We start from the raw sequence: 21,655 nt of genomic DNA, 5'->3' as shown, positions 1-21,655 counted from the left end.
CACTATGTTTTAAAACATGAGTAATGCATTAACACCATTACAATGAATGTTAGTTTCTGAAAGTATTAACTAAGAAAAATTATCAAACTGAACGATGAATAAATTTTGGTCAAATACAGGATGTTAGTATGTGAAAGTATTAACTATGGAAAAGATATGAGAGTGAATGATGAATAAATTTTGATTAAATACAGGCGAGACAAAAATGGAGAAGAATTTTTTTTAATATTATTATAAGATAATACTCTACCATCAGAGCAAATTCACACTAACAAATAACCCAGGATTACAAAAACAATTATGCATAGATTTCCAATCCCCTTTACTCATGGTGTATTTGTAAATGAAAAGATTTAAACTAAACTTTACGTTTTTTAATGTCTTGTCATCAGAAGTAATTTATTTTATTTAAATATGTAATACTTAAGAAACTTATTAAAATTTAAAACCCATCCTTGATATATCTCCTCGATATTTAAGACTTGTTCTTAGGAATTTAAACTTGCTTTTTGAGGTTTCTTTGTGATTATATTTTTAATCTAATACTCAAAATCGTAATATTTGTTCAAATGATAATCATGTCATGATCAACTCACTTTAATATATATATCGTGGTCATTCTCACCATATTTATTGTCATTATCTTCTTCTTGAGATTCTTGTTCAAAAACATGTCTTAGCCAGTAAAATTCAAGATTTTGTTTCATTGTCCATTCTTCCTTAAATGTGACAGAATGGTAAAGTGGATCTCCTTGAACCGATGCTCCTCCAAACCATCTAGTTTTCCTTTTCTTTTCCTTTGATCTTCTTGCTAAAGGGGAATGATTTTATAGCATTGTTTATAATTTTGCTTCTTTAGATATTCAACAACTTTCAACACACTTTTATAATCATTTTGTTGATATTGGAATAGCAAATTGAAAAGAACTAATTTTCATGATGTTCTTTTGCATTGCCTCAACAAAGTTCTTGTTAGGAATTCAAATATGAGTTTAAGTCCAACATTGACCATAAATAAGAAAGTAGAACACTATATAAGGATAAATACCCCTAAACCTATTGTCTTAAGGTTTTGGGTTGAGAGAGGTATCAATGTTTTATGTTGTTGGGCTCATGTCTCATTGGTGTTTGTTCTCCCCCGTGAAACCTCCTCTGTATCAGAACCGATGTTAAAATCGGCTCAGACGAGTGCAGTTGAGTTGACTGAACCACGTAAATTTGTTTTTTATCCTTATGTAGTGCTTTACTTTCTCATTTATAGCCAATGTGAGACTTAGACTCACACTTGGATAACCTAATAGTTTTTTTGTTGAAAATCATAATTATTTTCCTTCAATTTCGTGTTGAGTTGCTTGCGCTCTATCTTTGTATATGTTCAGGAGGATAATGAGAACCTCTTATGACATGATATTCAAGTATGTCAACTTCCCTTCCCTAGTGACAATGAATTACTTTGGTATTAATTGAATAATTAATAAATTTATAATATTTGTTTGTGTTGTTAAATTTATAAAAGAAAAATGGGATTTCAAACACTGACGTTATGAAGAAAATGAAGAAGATTGTATTAATCATTGTTATTACATGGAAGGACTTTAAGATATTTTTTATTAGGGAGTATGTATTTAACAAACATGAAGATGAGACTCCATGTATGTATTTAACACACATGATGTTTTGTTATATTTGTCTTCTTCGCATTATAATTAGAGTTGTAAATTTAGTCCACTTCTTCTTACTTTACCCGACTCACATGGGACAAAAACCCTAGAGGAACACAATGTCCACAAAATAATAATAGTGCAGATAAGAGAATGAATGAGAGGGTTCTCGAGGAAGGAAAGAGTTTTTAATTAATTAAAATTAATCTTTTTCTCAACTTTATAAGTTTTAATGAAATGATTATTGTCGATCAAAATATATCCGATATATTGTTAATCTTTTCCACAGCTTTACAAATTTTAATGAAATGATCATCATCAATTAGTATATATCAAAAATATTGTTCGTTTCATCACGTTTTTGTCTTTGAAAAAATATTTAAAAGGTGAAAAGAGAAAAAGATATTTAAACCATCTTAAATTTCAATTTATGTGAGACTATTCAATATAATAGGAACATAAACTACCAAATATTTTTGTGATGTACAAAAGATGTTCATTTTAGAAGTCTGTTGACTCGGTCTTCCACTAAAGCAATTGATTTGGTTCTGAAAACAAATAGGGTTGCCCCTCATATAATTGAAATTATGCAGTTTATAATGTCCAACCATGTTTTTTTACGAACTTTTATGACCAAGGTTTTTTCTAGAACCTCCATCAATGTGTTAGCATTTAAACATCGCCATGTTGTACTCATGAGCCAATAATTATCTATCGTATTTAGACTTAAATACCTTTTTGGTCCTCATTCTCGTAGTGTTTGTTGGGGATGGTCCTCATTTTGATAAAATGTTTAAAATGGTTCTCATTTTCACCGAATGTTTAAAATGGTTCTTATTTTCGCAATTCGTGTTTTATTTGGTCCTTTTCTGTAAAGTTGTTTAAATTATTAACGGAGTATTGTACAAGTGACACAATTTGTATTAGGTATTAGGGTGTGTTACGTGTACTATACATGTGTGGTAATTAGATATTTATGGATAAATAAGTGAGCTAGGGTTTTGGTAAGGAATGTTTGGGCAGTTGGTGAGTTTTGACAATCTTGTTCTTCCATTCCCAATTGGTGTTGCTGCAATCTTCTTCTTCCTGCAATCCCATTATATAGGTATGTTATTACAGTCCCAATCTTCTTCCTTTATCTCTGGTTGTAATCGTTGGAGGTAATCGTATTGTATCACTTCGTGCACTGTTGGTGGTTCAACGAGAAATGAATTAACCCTGATTTGTAGCTGCGGAGAGATGACAACTTTGAGGATGGCAAGAACTCCAAAGAATATTGGTAGAAAATTTTGGGTACAATCTGTTTTTATTTTTGTGTTAATAATAAATTGGTTTTAATTTTTGATTTATTGATTTATAGAGTGGTGGTTCCAATGATGTGGGCTGCAACTTTTTCAAATGGCAGTGTTGATGAAAAGGATGACACAAATGAGGCAGATTAATGATTTGGAAAAGTCACCGAGGGTTGCTAAGAAGAGGCTGCAATCAATTACAAATATAATGGGGACCATTACACCAACACCGACAACCAACAAACAAACCAACTAAAATAATACCCCACTGAACCCCATCTACAGACACAAACTACACAAAATCATGGAAGTAATTTAGAAAACATGCAGAACATCACAACAATCGAAAGAAAAACAAACCCCAAAATAGAATTACGAAAACCCTAACCCCACGAGCAAACACAACCCAGAAAATCCTAAACCCGCCTACCTCGTTGATGATGATTAACGGGAAAACTGAAATGAAGAGCGCAACTGCAATCCAATGATGAAATAGTAAATATTAGCCGCTTCCTCTACAAATCCGAGCTCAAGAAAGATAAAGATGAAGAAATTTTCCTAATTGCAAAATTTCCCCTAAATTTAAAATTTAACATTAATTAACCATACACGTAACACACCCTAATACAAACTGTGCCACATGTACAATACTCCATTAATGATTTAAACGGTGTTATAGAAAAGAACCAAATAAAACACGAATTGTGGAAATGAAGACCATTTTAAACATTCTCTAAAAATGAGAACCATTTTAAATATTGTGTCAAAATGAGAACCATCTGCAACAAACACTACGAAAATGAGGACCAAAAAAGTATTTAAGCCTTGTATTTATCATACACTAAAGAATTTCTCTTAAACCGAATCAAATGACTTTACTGTATGTCCCTGGCTCTTTACGATGTTGACAAACATCAAACACAATTTTAAATATATTTGATGAGATGACCAGGAAATAGAATGAATGAAGTAGTAAATCATGCAAATACACTTTTTACTATATTGATAAAAGACCTTAAGAGGTAAAATCAACAAAGAAGCATAGAATAGAAATATATTTCACCATTGTATAATGACATGTTTGCTAAAACTATTTAAACTAAACTTCATTTTGATCTAACATGAAGAAAAGAGACATTAAAATCTTCTAACAGCATGCGGGAAGCTTGAAATTTTGGATTTGAAGGTGGCAGGGACATGATTGTGACCACAAATTAGTATACAACTATCAGTTTAAGAATAAAAAAAGTTGTGTACTAATATATAAGATGGAAATCTGCAATCTGCATAAAATGAAATATGGAGCATACGAGGAGATTTTTAAATTGAGTAGTTAACCCGCTATGTAATGGGAATGAAAGAGAGGAGAAATCCTAAAATTTGGCGACAACAGCAAAATTTATCAGATAGAAAAGAATTATTTTCATAGTTAAAAGAAAGTCCTTTTGACATACCCTCCTCAAAGAATGTATTACAATGATGAATTGAACATTACGAAGAACAAAGAAACGATATTATTGATTATTGTTGGGCTCATATAAAAATAACATGTCTTGAAAAATTTCACATCGCCAAGAATAACCAAGAGGTTAGTGTTAGTATAATGAGCTCTAAGTCTATGATATTCTTTGCCTGAATCAAATACATTTTAAGCTTGTATTTGGCTTTTCTTATACTACTTGGAGTCAAAGAGCAAGGGCATGGGAGAGTAGTCTATGTGTTATACAAATTTTCATCTGGTGTTATTCTCTGGTGATGATGATTTTTCTCTGATTTTGGGATTTTTATGTTATATTCTTCATTCAGTAACAGAGGTCAAGTAGGTCGGATCGCAGTAGTGATAAGCACAACCTAGACTTATATAAACATAGGGAAAACAAAACAGCAGAACAAATATCTTATACAATGTGTTCTTGTTTGTATGTGATGTTTTTTCTAATCGAAATAGCTTTTCTGGTTTCATTTTAGGCTTTAATATTCGCCTTTGCTTATTCACTAAGAATTTGCTTCTTTTTTATGTCTTGGGAAATGGTCCTGCAATAGGATGCATAACATACCTGCAGCAGTACACAGGAAGTTTAGACATGGAGACGGGGAATGTGAGCTATTATTGGCCAGTCCTCTCCAATTTCCTTCTCACATCGCTTCTTCAACTCGGAATTGCAAAATACAATTCTCAATTCATTGAGACTGCTAAGGCTTAGGCTTGTGGGAAGACGCAACAACTTGCGACAACCGACAATGTGTAATTCACGAAGCAAAGGAAGGTCTCCAAAGCAGTCAGGCAAGAATTGTATGTTTGGAAGATCTCTTAATGTTAACTTCTTCAAGGCAGTCATATGTTGTAAACCTTCCACCTCCTCGCCGCATCTCTCAATCGTCAAATCCTCAAGACAGGTTAACAATTGCAAACCTGCCCCCACTTTCAACTTAGTACAATTGTACATTTCTAATTTCTTGAGAGAGTGCAACCCTTGCAGCGACTCATCCTCTACCAAGAAGTTTGGACACTCGTCGATTTCAAGAATGGAAAGGCGTGGAAACAGGTTTTTTCCATTTTCACGTGATAGCCTTGTGATAGGTTATATATTTTATATTTTTCACATATATAAGACCTTAGACATCATTTTAACCCTAAAACCACCTTAAGGTAATCTTTATTTTTATATAGTGTTCAACTTTTCTTTTTTGGTTATTTTTCATATAATTTTGGTTTATGGTCATGGTTATAGACATGGTTATGGCATGGTCATTGAGAGATTGCGGTTCTATATGGTTATATGACATTAGTCTTACACATATAAGACCTTAGACACCACTTCAACCCTAAAACCTTAAAGCAATGTTGTTATGGGTCTTTATTCTTATATAGTGTTCAACTTTGTCTTTTCTATCCAATGTGGGACTTTTTGACTCACACTTGGACTATTCCTAACACCTTGTAAGGCGCCGAAGCCAGCAAAGTAACAGATGTTCCAGAGCCATGAAAGTTACACCACCATTGTAGCACTCCTCGTCCACGTATTTTACATATTTTGCCCCAACTATGTCTAGCCTCTTTAGTAAAGGTAGTTTCCCCAACTCAGAAAGTTTTACACAGTTTTCGCAGAACAACAGCTCTAGATAAGTTAAATACCTGAAAGAAGGGGTAGACATCCATTGTGGGAAACGGGAACCTTGGTACCCTTCCACCCTCAAACACCGAAGTGTGTCGGTATTAGGTTGAAGGGCTTCAAGAACCTCCTCATCATTTCCTACAAATTTCTCCTCTCTGAATCTATCCCATGTCAAAGTCAGTTTATTCAGCTCCTTACTTGGCATATTGGTTTCTTTGGCATCGTTTACACTTTTCACTTTCTCCAGATGTTTGATCTCAAGGCTCCCTTTAAGTTTTAATGGTCCCAGTTCTTCCAGAAGAAACCCTCTTCCTTTCCCAACTAAGTACATGGTTAAACTCCTTAAAGAAGTTAACTTCCTCATGTGAGGTGCCAAGCGTGACAGCGACACACATCCTTTAAGAGACAGCTGTTGCAGGACTTTTAAGCGTACCAAACTGTCAGGTAACTTTTGGAGATTATAACAATAATCTAATTTTAATATTTGCAAATTCAGTAATTTACTGAGGGATTCTGGAAGAGTTTTGAAACCACCATGAGAAAGATTCAAGTATCTTAAATGTTTCAGATCACCAATTGAAGATGATAATTCTTTAACTAGACTTACTTGAAGCAACCGTAAAGAATAACATTTCAATAAGTCAGAAGAAAGTTCGTCAGTTGTTCTGCTTTTTACATAAGTCTTCAATGATTTTAGTTGATGCAACTGGGTTGAATGTAGATTCCACTGATGGTCTGACAGATGGTGGATCCTTCTTCTTTCAAATAAAACAGGTGCAACATAGTCATCTTTAATGCAACAAACCTCTTCATCAGCAACAAATTGTGCAAGATCATGAACAAGATCGTGCATCTTGAAACTTGTAACTTTTCCAAATTGATCTGTCTCTATATCCTGAAAAAGTGATCTCCTATATAATTCATTCCACACTTCATCACCAACATCCTCAGCATCTAACCTTCCATCAGATGAAATGAATCCATTAGCAATCCAAAGTTCAATTAAATACTGTTTCTTTATGAGATCATCTTTGAGAAATATTGCGCAATAAGCAAAACATTGCCTGAGTTGAACTGGTAAGTTCACATAACTTAGTCTAAGGACAGGCATTACGGACTTTTCATTGGATGATAACATTAAGATGTTACTTTCCATAATATTGAGCCACTTATCCTTATTTCTGTGAAAGCGTAGAAGACCTCCAACTGCCTTTGCTGCCAGAGGCACTCCTCCGCACTTCTTTACTATCTTTCTTCCTATAACCACAAGCTCATCTGGTTCTGCCTCGTCTGCTCCAAAGGCTTGGTGTTTAAATAATTCCCAGCAATAATACTCGGATAGCTCTGATAATCTATGAGGATGTTTAACTGTTCCCATGATTTCCGCAACATTCCAAAAACGAGTGGTGACCAAAACAGAACCACCCTTTTCTCCACAGTCCAGTACAGATCTCAACATATGCCAATTCTCCTCCCAATTGTGTCTCGTAACATCCCACACATCATCCAAAACAAGCAAATATTTTTTTCTGGGAAGCAGATTTCTAACTTTTCTTTGCAATGACTCCAGATCCAAATCCTTGCACTCCTCAGATGCGGCATGCAAGATAGCTTTTAACATTCTCTCCAAACCGAAATCTTCAGAAACACATATCCAAATTTTTAACTGAAAATCTATGAGATCCTTGTGATTGAAGATGAGTTTTGGTAGTGTTGTTTTTCCAATTCCGCCTTGACCCACGATCGGATAGACAGGTAAATTCTCAGCACGAGAAGCAGCACCTGCCAAAAACTCTACAATTTTTCTTATATCTTTCTCTCTTCCGTAGACTCTTGGTTCAGTGACAAGTGAGATGGTTTGGCGCCACTCAGGGACTCCACGGGTTTCCACTTCAACCGTCGAAGTCAAACGAAGCTGGTCTTTTTCTCTAGCAATTCGATCTAATCTCTCACTTACACTTTTCATTCTTCGAACAATATTGTGACGGAAATAAAGATTCGTTGGATGAAGAGAGGATAAGGAAGAGCATAGTACCATTTCGGATTCACAACACTTGACTTCTTCTTCATCTTTTTGTTCCAACCACAATTGTTTATAAACAAACTCATCCAAGATGTCATCAAGCTCGTATGCTGCATCTTTCAGCTTTCCAACCCAATCCTTTATGGCTTTGTCTGAGAATTGCTTCTCTTCAGCGTCTTCAAGAGTAGCCTTGATTGCAGTGAACATGCTCTCAAGCTTTTCTTTTTCTCCACTGAAAGCCAGAAATGATCCCAGCTCTGTTGCAACCAGAGAGGTCAAACTTCCGAGCACAGCTTTGAGTACAGCCTCTGCCATTTTGAAGGTTCTTTCTAAGTCACGGGATAAAAATGCAAAATGCGAGAGATTGTATGTTTCAGAAATGGCAATGCAATGATAAGTTTTGGGATTTTGCAAAGGTTTGGAAGTCAACAACTGCCCTCTGAAGACTGTATTTTTGGTATTTTCAATGTGCAGTCACTTCTAGTTTGATTAATGAACATGCATAACGATCATGCATTTGATCCAGCATACCTCACACTCTCTATAATTGGATTAATTTACTCGCATCAGGGTCATGCCAGAAAATTAATTAATGGAACCTGACTCAAGTTGCATGTCACTCAACCAATCATGCTCAATTTCCACTCTTGGTACTTTAAAATTTCATGCAAGCAACAATTGGTTTCAAGAAAAAACAAACAATACCAACCCACTTTTAACAGTACATGATACGCCAAATGCCCAACAAATAAATAAATCATTTCAATTTTATTATATTTATTAATTATTTGTTGTTTTTAATCAACTCAATCAACCATATGAGTGTAGTTTATCACCTAAGGACAGTTTGGTGGGTAGGATATAACATGATAACTATTTTATCTGTTATATTTTGTTATTGGTTGCACCAGATCTTATTATCTTTTCACCGAATTTATATATATATATTATAACGGTAATTAAAATATTAAAAGTAAATTTTTATTCTTATTTGAATTTGAATTATTATATTGACTTTGCAAAACTTACGTTATTTATTTATAATGTTAAGAAAAAAAAATAAAATTTTATAATTTTTTTAACATCAATTTTTATCAGAATATGTATCATAAATTTTTATATCTTATGTATTTATATTTATAATTATTTAAAAACATAAACTTAAATTATGTTATTTATTAGCTAAATAATAATTATTTAAATGCTTTTCAAGATAAGTGCTATAATTTTAAAATCTTATATACTTTTTTATAATATAAAATAGTCATTTAATAATTTCATAATTTGTAAAGAATTTAAATTAAAAGTCAATTACTATTAAATACATGTTTCTATTACTTTTAGCACATTAATCAGACTGGTGTAAGGCTCACTTTTCGTTCTGCCATTTTTCTTAAGGTTGCCCCTAACTATTGAATCTTAGGGCTGGCCCAAAGGAGAAAACAGACCTAATCTGCCCCAAATCCTAACTTGTGCTCACTTTTCGTAAAAAAAGAAACATCACCTCCTTAGAGCTGCTACCACCTTCCTCTGCTAGGGTTCCAAAGTTCCCTCAGATTCACGTTTGGCTTGACCTTGATTCCGCTCACGTAAGTGTTCTTTAACTCTTATCACCATCTCTAGTCTAGTTTCATGGTCACAGTTGGAGGCCCTGTAATAACCTGTTTCTGTTCGCTGTTTCTAGTTGCGAGTCTGGTTTTAGAGTTGTGTTGCTCTGTGGTTCAGTGTCGCAGTCTAGTACAAACCCTTTTCTAAGTAAAGGAAGCTAGAACCTAATCATGTATTCATTTTTTTCTGCTGTTCTTGCTATTGTGCTAAGATTCTATGGTCGATATGAGGTTCTAAATGCGTGGAGTGTTTTAGTATGTTAGTTGGCTTGGGGTGAATGGCTGTTGCAGGAGAACAGTGGCGAGATCTCATAATCTCGCCCAAGCGAGCCTGTCTCGCCTAGGCGAGATGAACAGAGGCTCGCCCATACCTTTTTACGCGAGGGGTCGCTCGAGCAACCAGCTCAAGTTTGAGCGAGCGAGTGTCTCGCTCAGGCGAGGGGAGTCTCGCCTAAGCGAGAATGCGCAGAGGCCGCCGTCGTGTGTGTGTCGAGCTCTCGTCTAGGCGAAGGGAGCTCGCCTGAACGAGAGTCCTTCTCGCTTGAGCGAGACCCTCCAGCCTGAGCAAAGAGTTGGGCAAGAATGCGTCCCGAGTTGGTTTCCCTCTGTGCTTGGATGTTTAGCTTGTGCTTGTTTGAGTTATTGTATGATGGCTTAATGGGAAGGATTATGCATGATTGGGAGAGGATTATATGTGGTGAATTGTGAGTTTGGCATGATCTTTATATGAATTATACATGAGAGGTTGGATATAATATATATATATATATGTGTGTGTGTGTGTGTGTGTGTGTGTGTGTATGTGTGTGTATGTGTGTGTGTGTGTGTGGTCACGAATTTGACATGAGCAACAATGGACATGATGGTTGGTAATCCAGTGGCACGGTTTTGGTATGAGAAGAAGCACTTTACTCATGGTTGGGAATAACGAGTTGGTTTGATTCAACATATGATTAATGAGGGTTGGTTACGAATGTTGGTATGAGGTTCCTATAGATGATATATGTATCTATTACCTGGCTATTTGTACATGTTTGATATGTGGTCAGTACGTAATTCCTTGAAATTTCTAGGTGGGACTTCAAGGTTGTGCTTCAGTGGTCGGGACGTAATTTCATGGCCCCTGTTAGTAAGTGTCCATGGTGGTGCCCCATCTATATAACTTGGTAAGGATTCAAGGTAAGGATCGCATCCTGACACTGTAAGGAGTCAGTTAGTGTCACTTAGAGCGGACTGATTCCTGTGGTGAGAGTAGCAGGAGGCCTAAAACTCATTAAGGGCTAACCTTGTGCGTGAGGGAATTGATTCATTATAACACTTGTGACACATAGCTTGGGGGTGAGCAGAGGTATCCACCGCAAGTGCAAGCATCCGCTGAACCCGACCATGTTATATGTATCCGGATGAGTCGAGTCGAGTCGTAGTGTATTAATTGAAAGGTCATAACATGCTTGGTTGATATATGGATTTTGGACTGTGAAAGTATATCTGATTGCATTGATGAAATCTTTTTGGCTCTAACTTACCCTTTCTTGTTTGAATGCCTTGTATGTTATCCTTCTACTTTTGCGATGATCATCAATTTATTGATGGGAGCATATGCGAGAGGTTCTCGTGGCCAACAGGGGAGAGATCATTCCGCTGCATAGTCTACTTGGGCTGGACTTGATTTTTTCTTGTTGGGCTTTTTGTTAGGGCTATGGCCCATATATTGCTTTACTTTTTAATACTCTATTTTTTCTTCTGTTAGTCTTATAACTGGTTTTCTTTTGGCATCGTGGTGTGCCTAGGATTGTAGGAGTGTCTTTAAGACCCCAGGACTTGTGACACATAGCTCGGGGTGAGCAGAGGTATCCATCACAAGTGCAAGCATCCGCTGAACCCGACCATGTTATATGTATCCGGATGAGTCGAGTCGAGTCGTAGTGTATTAATTGAAAGGTCATAACATGCTTGGTTGATATATGGATTTTGGACTGTGAAAGTATATCTGATTGCATTGATGAAATCTTTTTGGCTCTAACTTACCCTTTCTTGTTTGAATGCCTTGTATGTTATCCTTCTACTTTTGCGATGATCATCAATTTATTGATGGGAGCATATGCGAGAGGTTCTCGTGGCCAACAGGGGAGAGATCATTCCGCTGCATAGTCTACTTGGGCTGGACTTGATTTTTTCTTGTTGGGCTTTTTGTTAAGGCTATGGCCCATGTATTGCTTTACTTTTTAATACTCTATTTTTTCTTCTGTTAGTCTTATAACTGGTTTTCTTTTGGCATCGTGGTGTGCCTAGGATTGTAGGAGTGTCTTTAAGACCCCAGGACTTGTGACACATAGCTCGGGGGTGAGCAGAGGTATCCACCACAAGTGCAAGCATCCGCTGAACCCGACCATGTTATATGTATCCGGATGAGTCGAGTCGAGTCGTAGTGTATTAATTGAAAGGTCATAACATGCTTGGTTGATATATGGATTTTGGACTGTGAAAGTATATCTGATTGCATTGATGAAATCTTTTTGGCTCTAACTTACCCTTTCTTGTTTGAATGCCTTGTATGTTATCCTTCTACTTTTGCGATGATCATCAATTTATTGATGGGAGCATATGCGAGAGGTTCTCGTGACCAACAGGGGAGAGATCATTCCGTTGCATAGTCTACTTGGGCTGGACTTGATTTTTTCTTGTTGGGCTTTTTGTTAGGGCTATGACCCATGTATTGCTTTACTTTTTAATACTCTATTTTTTCTTCTGTTAGTCTTATAACTGGTTTTCTTTTGGCATCGTGGTGTGCCTAGGATTGTAGGAGTGTCTTTAAGACCCCAGGACTTGTGACACATAGCTCGGGGGTGAGCAGAGGTATCCACCACAAGTGCAAGCATCCGCTGAACCCGACCATGTTATATGTATCCGGATGAGTCGAGTCGAGTCGTAGTGTATTAATTGAAAGGTCATAACATGCTTGGTTGATATATGAATTTTGGACTGTGAAAGTATATCTGATTGCATTGATGAAATCTTTTTGGCTCTAACTTACCCTTTCTTGTTTGAATGCCTTGTATGTTATCCTTCTACTTTTGCGATGATCATCAATTTATTGATGGGAGCATATGCGAGAGGTTCTCGTGGCCAACAGGGGAGAGATCATTCCGCTGCATAGTCTACTTGGGCTGGACTTGATTTTTTCTTGTTGGGCTTTTTGTTAGGGCTATGGCCCATGTATTGCTTTACTTTTTAATACTCTATTTTTTCTTCTGTTAGTCTTATAACTGGTTTTCTTTTGGCATCGTGGTGTGTCTAGGATTGTAGGGGTGTCTTTAAGACCCCAGGACTGCACTGTTATACTATTTGTGTGTGAAGTTTCTTTTAATTACGCTTATTAATTAAATAGCACGTTACAACTAGTCCTATGATTTTTTTTTGCTTAGTAAGTTTTTCTTCTTTGTTATTCTTATTCTTCATATATAGCAGTGTGATATTTGTAAACGAATTTAAATTAAAATTCAATTACTATTAAATACATGTTTTTATTACTTTTAGCACATTAATCAGACTGGTCCTATGATTTTTTTTTTCTTACTAAGTTTTTCTTCTCTATTATTCTTCATAGCAGTGTGATATTTGTGGTTTTAAATTTTAATTTGTTTTGTTATTCTGAATTAATGTTAGATAAAACTATTTTTAAGCCATTGAATGTATTCTTTTTCTTTTAAAGTTTTTAGTGATTTTTTTATAAATAAATAATTTAAAATACTAAATTTTAAAATAAAAATATAACAAATTTGAATCGTTTTATTTAAATTAGGAAAAAGACATGCATTTCTGGGTATGTGTGTTTATCTTTAGCTTATGATAATAAAAAGTAAAAATTTATTTTTAATTATTATTAAAATAAAAAATATTACTAAACTTATAAAAAATATATTCTCAAAAAATAATTTAAGAAACAGTTATAAAACTTTAGAAGTAAAATAGTCACGTTCAAACCAAATTCTGCATCTAAAATCATGTCTTTGTGGTTGTTCAAGTTCAAAATTGCTTAGATAAGTTGGAAAGGACTTAGGGAAATGTTCTTTTCAGAAAAACTAAATGGTGGATAGAAAAGACAAATTTAATTATTATATAAGAAAAAATATTTATAAATACATTAAATTTTAAATTAAAAGTCAAATACTTTATATATATGAAACTAATGTTATATATATATATATATATATATATATATATATATATATATATATATATATATATATATATATATTTATAAAATCATAATGTCTCGTGACAATACATATGAGAAAAATAATAACCCATCGGCATATTTATTATCATAATCATCTTCTTCATGATATTATTGTTCAAAAACATGTCTTAGCTATAGTAGAGTTCAAGATCTTATTTTATTGTCCATTCTTCCTTAAAGGTGGTAGAAATTTAAAAGTGAATTCTTTAAACTAATGTTTCTCCAAAACCATATTTACTTTTCCTTTTGTTATCCTTTGATCTTCTTGCAAAAGGGAAATGATTTGAGCATTAAACTACTCGTTTTTCTTCTTTAGATCTTCAACACACTTTTATAATCATTTTGTTAATATTCGTAGTAGCAAATTGAAAATAACTAATTCTTCTCAACAAAGTTCTCATATTGAAAATCATTCCGGGCTTCTTTTTTTTAGTTTCTTGTTGAGTTGCTTGTCGTTTATTTTTGTAGATTTTATGCCATGACTTATATATTAGAGTTCACGATCTTATTTTTGTAATCGAAGGTGCCGAGAATATTATTTAACGTACTACTAAAAAAAATTATATTTCTTGTCAATTTTGTTTTAATTTTTTTTATTGGAAATACTTATAAATTTTATTATGAAAAAAAATTGCAGAAAATTGCTGTCAATTTTTTTGCAAAATATTTTGTATAAAACATTTTTCACAATAAATTTTGTAGAAAATACTTACGAATTTTATAATTTTGTAGGAAATAATTACTCACAAAAGAATTACTTGTCAATTAAGATTCTTAGAAAAAATAACAGAAAAAAGTATTTTCTTGCAAATTTTTTTAACAAATTTGCAAGAAAATTTCTATATAATATGAGAATTTTTAGTAGTGATGTCTTTTTTTATTTAAATTAGTTTTTAGAAAATATTTCAGTTTTAAAAATATGTTTCAGTTATAGTAATTAGCTATTATTTTAGATTAAGATTGAAATGTTCTAAATATTGTAGAGTTGATATTCTTGTTACATTTTGCTCTATATATAGGGTATATCAATCAAATACAACAACAAATTTCTTTATACAATATATCTCATATCTCTCATATTTCTAAAAGTCCTAAATGTTTCTCAGCATCCTCAAGTATTGCCTCATGTTATCCATACCTGAAAATAGTAATTGCAATACTCAAGTCTTATCCTTGATTCAACTGATATAAGCATTTTAGCTATACTTAGCAGTTAGAGAATAAAAGGTTTTAAGAATATGAAAACTGAAAATGATGAAATAACAAAAGATATAGAAAACAATATGATTCTCATCACCAAGAAGAACGAGCAGTCTTGGTAAAGTTAAGAGTTCAAAATAAACAAAGAAAGAGCCTAATTTTTTTATGTCGAAAATGGGATCGCAAATATTGTTAGATAATCTTTAATTTTGTAAAATAATATTTAGATTATGGAGTTGTTTTTTTATTTAACAAGGTGATAGGGTATTTTATATTTAGTGAATTAAATTTAAATTGGTTGTTATTTTAGTTAGTTGGAGTATCTAAGATTTAGTTTGATAAAATAGCATATTAGATAATATTAGATTAGATTAAGATTTAGTTTGGTTTGTTAATATTTGGTTTGTAATTGGTTATATAATAGCAGATTCTCCATCAATGAAAAATATCAGAGTGAGTTAAATTATTCTTTTAGTATATGTATGGGTGGATGTTAGAAGGGCCAGGTGGGGGCAATGACCCCCCTTTCCAAATTGTTTAAATCTTTTTTATTATTTTATATTTAATTTTTTTTGAATTATATAAATTTTTAATTTTTTAAATTGTATCTATCTTTTTAAATTAAATGAAATTATATAAAAAATTAATAAAAGTTAAATTAAGTATTTTTTTATTTATTTTATAAATTATAATAATAAATAATAAAATTAAATATATAAAAAAACAAAATTATTAAAATATTTTTTATTTTCTCTCTTATTATTTTTAAAAATTTTTATATATTATATTCTTTATTTTTTTTTAAATATATAAATTTTGAATATATTATTTTAGTTCTAAAAAATAGGATTTGATTTGTTTTCACCAAAGTAAAATTCTATTATGTTATTTACGTAGGAAGTAAGGAATGATCCATATATACCTTCATCGGTATTTTCGATATAGAAATTAGGAATGTGAGCTATTACGGGCCAGTCCTCTCCGCTTTCCTTCAGACATCGCATCTGTAACTTAGGATGACAATCTTGAATATACAATACCTCCAGACGGCTAAGGCTAAGGCTTGTTGGAAGACGCATCAACAAGTAACCCATAAATGTGTAATTCACGGAGTAAGGGAAGGTCTCCAAAACAGTCAGGCAAGGTTATGTTCATAAGATGAATTAATGCTAACTTCTTCAAGCCAGTCATAAATTGTAAACCTTCCACCTCGTCACAGCTTTCAATCGTCAAATCCTCAACACAGGGTAAACATTCCAAACCTGGGCACACCTTCAACTTAGGATTTCTGCTCATTCTTAACAACTTGAGTGACGGCAACCCTTGCAACGAAAAGTGAGGACAATCCTCAATGTCAAGTGCGGAAAGACACGGAAACTGGTTTTCCCCATCCTCACTTGATAACCTTATTAGACTTGGAAGATTTCGGAGCGATAGATATTCTAGACGCATGAAACCTACATCGTTATCGTAGCACTCCTCCTGCACGTATTTTACATATTTTGCCTTGGTTATCTCTAGCCACTTCAGCGAACGCAGATTCCTCAGCACTGGAAGTTTTATACAGTTTGTGCAAGACCACAGCTCTAGATGAGTTAACTTTTTCAAGGAAGGACTTGACATCCATTCTGGGAAACGGACACCTTGGTACCCTTCCACTCTCAAACTCTGAAGTGTCTCTGTACAAGGTTCAAGGGCTTCAAGAACCTCCTCATCATTCCCTTCTAGTTCCCCTTCTCTAACTGTCCTCCATCTCAACATCAAGTTATTCAGTTGCTTACTTGACATATTGCTTTCTTTGGCATCATTTATATTTTTCACTCTCTCCAGATGTTTGATCTCAAGATCTCTTTTAAGCTTGAGTTGACCCAGTTCTGCTAAAAGGAACCCCTTTTCCTCTCCAACAAAGTACATGGATAAACTTCTTAGAGAATTTAACTTTCCTATATAAGGTGCCAATCTTGATAGTGACCTGCAGGATTTAAGAGACAGTTGTTGCAGGGCTTTTAAGCGTACCAAACCGTCAGGCAACTTTTGGAGCCTCCGACAGCTATCTAATTTCAATATCTTTAAATTCAGTAATTTACACAGGGATTCTGGAAGAGTTTTGAAACGACCGCGAGAAAGATTTAAGTAACTTAGATATTTCAAATTATCAATTGAAGAGGATAATTCTTCAAGTCCAGATACGTGAAGCATCCGTAAAGAATAACATTTCAAGACATCAGAAGAAAGTTCAGTTGCTGTGCTCTTTATATAAGTCCTCAAAGATTTTACTTGATGCAATTCGGTTGAATTGAGCCACCACCGACAATCCGAGAGATGGTGGATTCTTTTTCTTTCAAATAAAACAGGTGCATAATCCTCAGCTGTAATGCAACAAACCTCTTCATCAGCAACAACTTGGGCAAGATCATGAACAAGATCATGCATCTTGAAACTTGTAACTTTTCCAAATTCATCTGTCTCTATATCCTGAAAAAGTGATCTCCTATATAATTCATTCCACACTTCATCACCAACATCTTCAGCATCTAACCTTCCATCTGATGAAATTAATCCATTAGCCATCCAAAATTCAATTAAATATTGCTTCTCTATGCGTTCATCTTTGGGAAATATTGCACAATAAGCAAAGCATTGTCTGAGTTCAATTGGTAAGTTCAGGTAACTTAGTCTAAGGACAGGCATTATGGACTTTTCATTCAATGATAACGCCAAAAGGTTACTTTCCAAAATATTGAGCCACTTATCCTTGTTTCTGTAAAAGCGTAGAAGACCACCAATTGTATTTGCTGCGAGAGGCACTCCTCCACACTTCTTTACTATCTCCCTTCCTATCACCACAAGCTCTTCTGGTTCTACCTCGTCTGCTTCAAAGGCTTGATGTTTAAACAATTCCCAGCAATAATCTACGGATAGCTCTGGTAACATATGAGGATGTTTTATTGTTCCCATGATTTGTGCAACATTTGAGAAGCGAGTGGTGACCAAAACAGAAGAACCCTTTTCCCCACAGTCCAGTAAAGATCTCAGCACCTGCCAATTATCCTTCCAATTCTGCTTCATCACATCCCACACGTCATCCAAAACAAGCAAATATCTTTTTCCTGTAAGCAGCTTTCTAAGTCTTCTTTGCGTTGCCTCCAGACCCAAGTCCTTGCGGACGTCCTCAGATGCGGCTTCGATGATAGCTTTTAATATTCTCTCGAGACCGAAATCTTCAGAAACACATACCCAAATTTTTAACTGAAAATCTTTGAGATCATTGTGATTGAAGATGAGTTTTGCCAGTGTTGTTTTTCCAAGACCGCCTTGACCCACGATCGGATAGACGGGTAAATTCTCAGGACGAGAGGCAGCACCTGCCAAAAACTCTACAATTTTTTTTATATCTTGCTCTCTTCCGTAGACCTTTGGTTCAGTGATAAATGAGAAGGTTTGGCGCCACTCAGGGACTCCACGGGTTTCCTCTTGAATCGTGGAAGTCAAATGAAGCTGGTTCTTTTCACTAGCAATTTGATCTAATCTCTCACTTACTATATTCATTCTTCGAACAATATTGTAACGGAAATAAAGATTCATGGGATGAAAAGAGGCTAAGGAAGAGCGTAGTACCATTTCTGATATACAACACTTGACTTCTTCACTTTCTTCTTCTTCCAGCCGCATTTGTTCATAAGCAAACTCGTCCAAAATATCATCAAGCTCGTAAGCTGCATCTTTCAGCTTTCCCACCCAATCCTTTATAGCTCTGTCTGAGAATTGCTTCTCTTCCGCATCTTCAAGCGTAGCCTTGATTGCAGTGAACATGCTCTCAAGTTTTTCCTTTTCTCGCCTGAAACATAGAAATGGTTTCAGCTCTGCTACAGCTGGAGAGGCCAAACTTCCAAGCACACTCTTGAGTACAGCCTCAGCCATCTTGCAGGTTGTTTCTGAGTCACAGGATAAAAATGTATGAGAAATTGTATGCTTCATAAATGGCAATGCAGTGATAAGTTTTGGTATTTTGCAAAGGTTTGGAAGTCAACAACAACTATCCTCTAAGAAATATAATGTCGGTATTTTTAATGTGCAGTCAGTTCTGGTTTGATTAGTTAACATGGAGAAGGATCATTGATACGGTCCACTACACCTCACACTCTGCTTAATTGGAATAATTTACTTGCATCAGGAGAATTAATTAATGGAACGTGATTCAAGTTGCAAGTCTCTGAACCAATTAACTTGGGATACTTTATGGTCAATGACTTGTTTCCACTATTTCTATTTTGAAATTTCCTGGAAGCTTCAATTTTGTTGAAGAAAAAACAAACAATGCCGACTCAGGTTATCATAGTTTATTATGTATGTTTTCTTATCGTATTGTCTCTATTAAACCAGCCAAACCCTATAAGGTATAAGATAAACTGTACATATAAATTGATACACTTTCCATCGATGAATGGTTAGAAAAAATTTATCTGAATGAACCATAACTAGTTCTTGCCGGCATATATGAAAAAACAAATAGTTCTACTTTATAACACATACCAACTTGTTTTTAATTGATGTTGTTGTCCAGGTTTCTTTTCCACTTTTGTATCAATGTTTGCTCAAAAGTTTTGTTGGCCGAGACATTGGAAAAAAAAAATCATAGTCAATCCGAAGATTTCTTTGTTAACATTATAAAAAAAAAAAATCTCGTAATAAACTATTAACAAATAAAAGCATTGTGTTGTTGAGAAAAAGAAAAAAAAAATGAATATATTGATAATCATTATCATCATCAATGTCATCCTCAAAAATGTAATATTTCTTAAAAATGTAATCATTATCATCATCAATGTCATCTTCTTCCCTTTTATTATCTCATCATCTTCTTCGGCATCAACATCCTTACCGTATTTATTCTCATCATAAAAAATTTCAAATTCATATTTTTATGTGAAATTTCAACGTCTCTAATTTTGAATAATTTCATTACTATCCTTTTACAAAATTTTATCTTATTTTAAAACTTTACCGAAAATACATTTTTTCAAATTATTTAAAAAAAAATTCCAAACCTCTATCATCGAAAAAATATAAGATTTCTTAGTAATAATTTTTTAATATTATAATTAATAATCGTTGTTATTGTATCAAAGAAGATTAAGATATTATTTTTGATGATGTGCTAAAAATGGTTTAGAATAGGTAGATTTTATAAAGATATGAACATGTATCTAGATATACTGTATGTCAAACTAGATTATCCTTAAAATCAATTTAATCACAACATAATCGAATAGAAATAATTATAACATGAATGAGATATTTTCAAATATAATAAATACTAAAAATGTTAAAACTGTCATGTTAATTAATTAGGCTATATATTTGAATGATTAGGTAGATTAATAACATAGTTGATTAATCTCGTCAGAAAAATATTTTGTTTAAAACTTAACCTTCTTTCTTATTTTTCAGTGACGACTTTGGCAATTAAAGATCAGATAAAGAAATACCTTATTATTATGTAAAGTCTGCATAGTTTCTCGGTGCACTCGTTTCATATTATTTCTATTATTGTTTGTATGTACTTTTTTCACCGTGTAAGTGATAGGTATAGGTAACTGTGAGTAGTATTATCATGATTGAAATTTTTGAAGTGTATTTCAAGTTTTTGTATATCTAGTAAATCTCCTAATTCTTGATATTCTAGTAAAAATTTTAGGTAGAGTTGCTAAAAATGGGATGTAAATTCATTAGAATCGAACTAGTAAAAAATTTTGTGTCTTGTGTTTTTCTTTCATTATTTTTGAGTGTCTTGTTCAAAACTATTCATTCTTGTATACATCATGTCAATTAATTAAAAATATTTTGAAAACTATTTTTAAAATAAAAGAACAACTAATTTTTGGAAAAACTAATTCACCACTCTTAATTTGTGAATATTGGCCGCATCTTTTTTACCAATAACCTATGAAAAATTTATGTCAAAATTAAATCTGTGAATATAAGAAATTCTCTTCTTAGTAGTTGTTGCAAGTTGGGAATGTTTGTGGAAGAAGTGGCGGTGTTAGATTCTACGATGGAATGTGGTCGTTTACCACATAAGCTTCCTATTTGTGGGCTGTTTGAACAACTGGACAAAGAAAAGGCTGAAGCAGTTTTTGAACTTTACTACGTTGTGGGTATAATTATTATGAAGTTGCTTGGAAAATTCTAATTGATGGCTTGGCTTGGCTACATTGTGGAACAAGAATGGCCGCCGTTTACATTCTGGGACATACTCTATGTTAACGCAGGAACTGAATTGAATAGACTTGAAGAAAATGATTGTTAATCTTTTCCGTGGAATGGAACCGTTACATTTCTTTTTATTCATACCACCTAATATCTCTGCTACTGATACATAATCTACATAATCTAGTTTCATAGCAATTTCATGGTACCCATTGTTGCCCCTTCTATTTTTTCAAAGGTTTTCTAATGTAATTTAAAAAAAAAAATGCTTAGTTTCTTCTTGATTTTTTACTAAAATTTTAAATA

At 33.7% G+C, this 21,655-nt stretch overlaps 2 protein-coding genes across 2 annotated transcripts; both read right to left on the bottom strand.

Annotated features, from left to right (window-relative positions):
* Positions 1-4,948: 4,948 nt before the first annotated feature.
* On the bottom strand, positions 4,949-8,781 carry LOC114173979 (disease resistance protein RGA2-like). Its single transcript, XM_085669682.1, has 2 exons — positions 5,892-8,781; positions 4,949-5,524 (listed from the first exon to the last, which is right to left on the bottom strand). The coding sequence occupies exons 1-2, from the start codon at positions 8,405-8,407 to the stop codon at positions 5,032-5,034; spliced, it is 3,009 nt and encodes a 1,002-aa protein (XP_085525808.1). The 5' UTR covers positions 8,408-8,781; the 3' UTR covers positions 4,949-5,031.
* A 6,157-nt stretch (positions 8,782-14,938) lies between these two features.
* LOC114169678 (disease resistance protein RGA2-like) lies at positions 14,939-19,462 on the bottom strand. Its single transcript, XM_085669601.1, has 2 exons — positions 16,062-19,462; positions 14,939-15,077 (listed from the first exon to the last, which is right to left on the bottom strand). The coding sequence occupies exon 1, from the start codon at positions 19,115-19,117 to the stop codon at positions 16,196-16,198; it is 2,922 nt and encodes a 973-aa protein (XP_085525727.1). The 5' UTR covers positions 19,118-19,462; the 3' UTR covers positions 14,939-15,077; positions 16,062-16,195.
* Between the last annotated feature and the right edge of the window lie 2,193 nt (positions 19,463-21,655).

Source organism: Vigna unguiculata, chromosome 2 (genome assembly GCF_037176805.1).
Source record: "Vigna unguiculata cultivar grain cowpea cultivar isolate G323 ecotype 2 chromosome 2, ASM3717680v1, whole genome shotgun sequence".
In the NCBI taxonomy this organism is placed as follows: Eukaryota; Viridiplantae; Streptophyta; class Magnoliopsida; order Fabales; family Fabaceae; genus Vigna; species Vigna unguiculata.
The sequence above is the reverse complement of the archived record's forward strand: the minus strand, read 5'-3'. Positions and strand labels throughout refer to the sequence as shown.

Excerpts from the sequence above, each read along its gene's own strand:
- LOC114173979 (XM_085669682.1), bottom strand. The coding sequence starts at position 8,407 with ATGGCAGAGGCTGTACTCAAAGCTGTGCTCGGAAGTTTGACCTCTCTG. Across the intron at positions 5,525-5,891 it reads TGGCTTCGGCGCCTTACAAG|GCTATCACGTGAAAATGGAA; the intron begins GTGTTAGGAATA and ends ACCTATCACAAG.
- LOC114169678 (XM_085669601.1), bottom strand. The coding sequence starts at position 19,117 with ATGAAGCATACAATTTCTCATACATTTTTATCCTGTGACTCAGAAACA.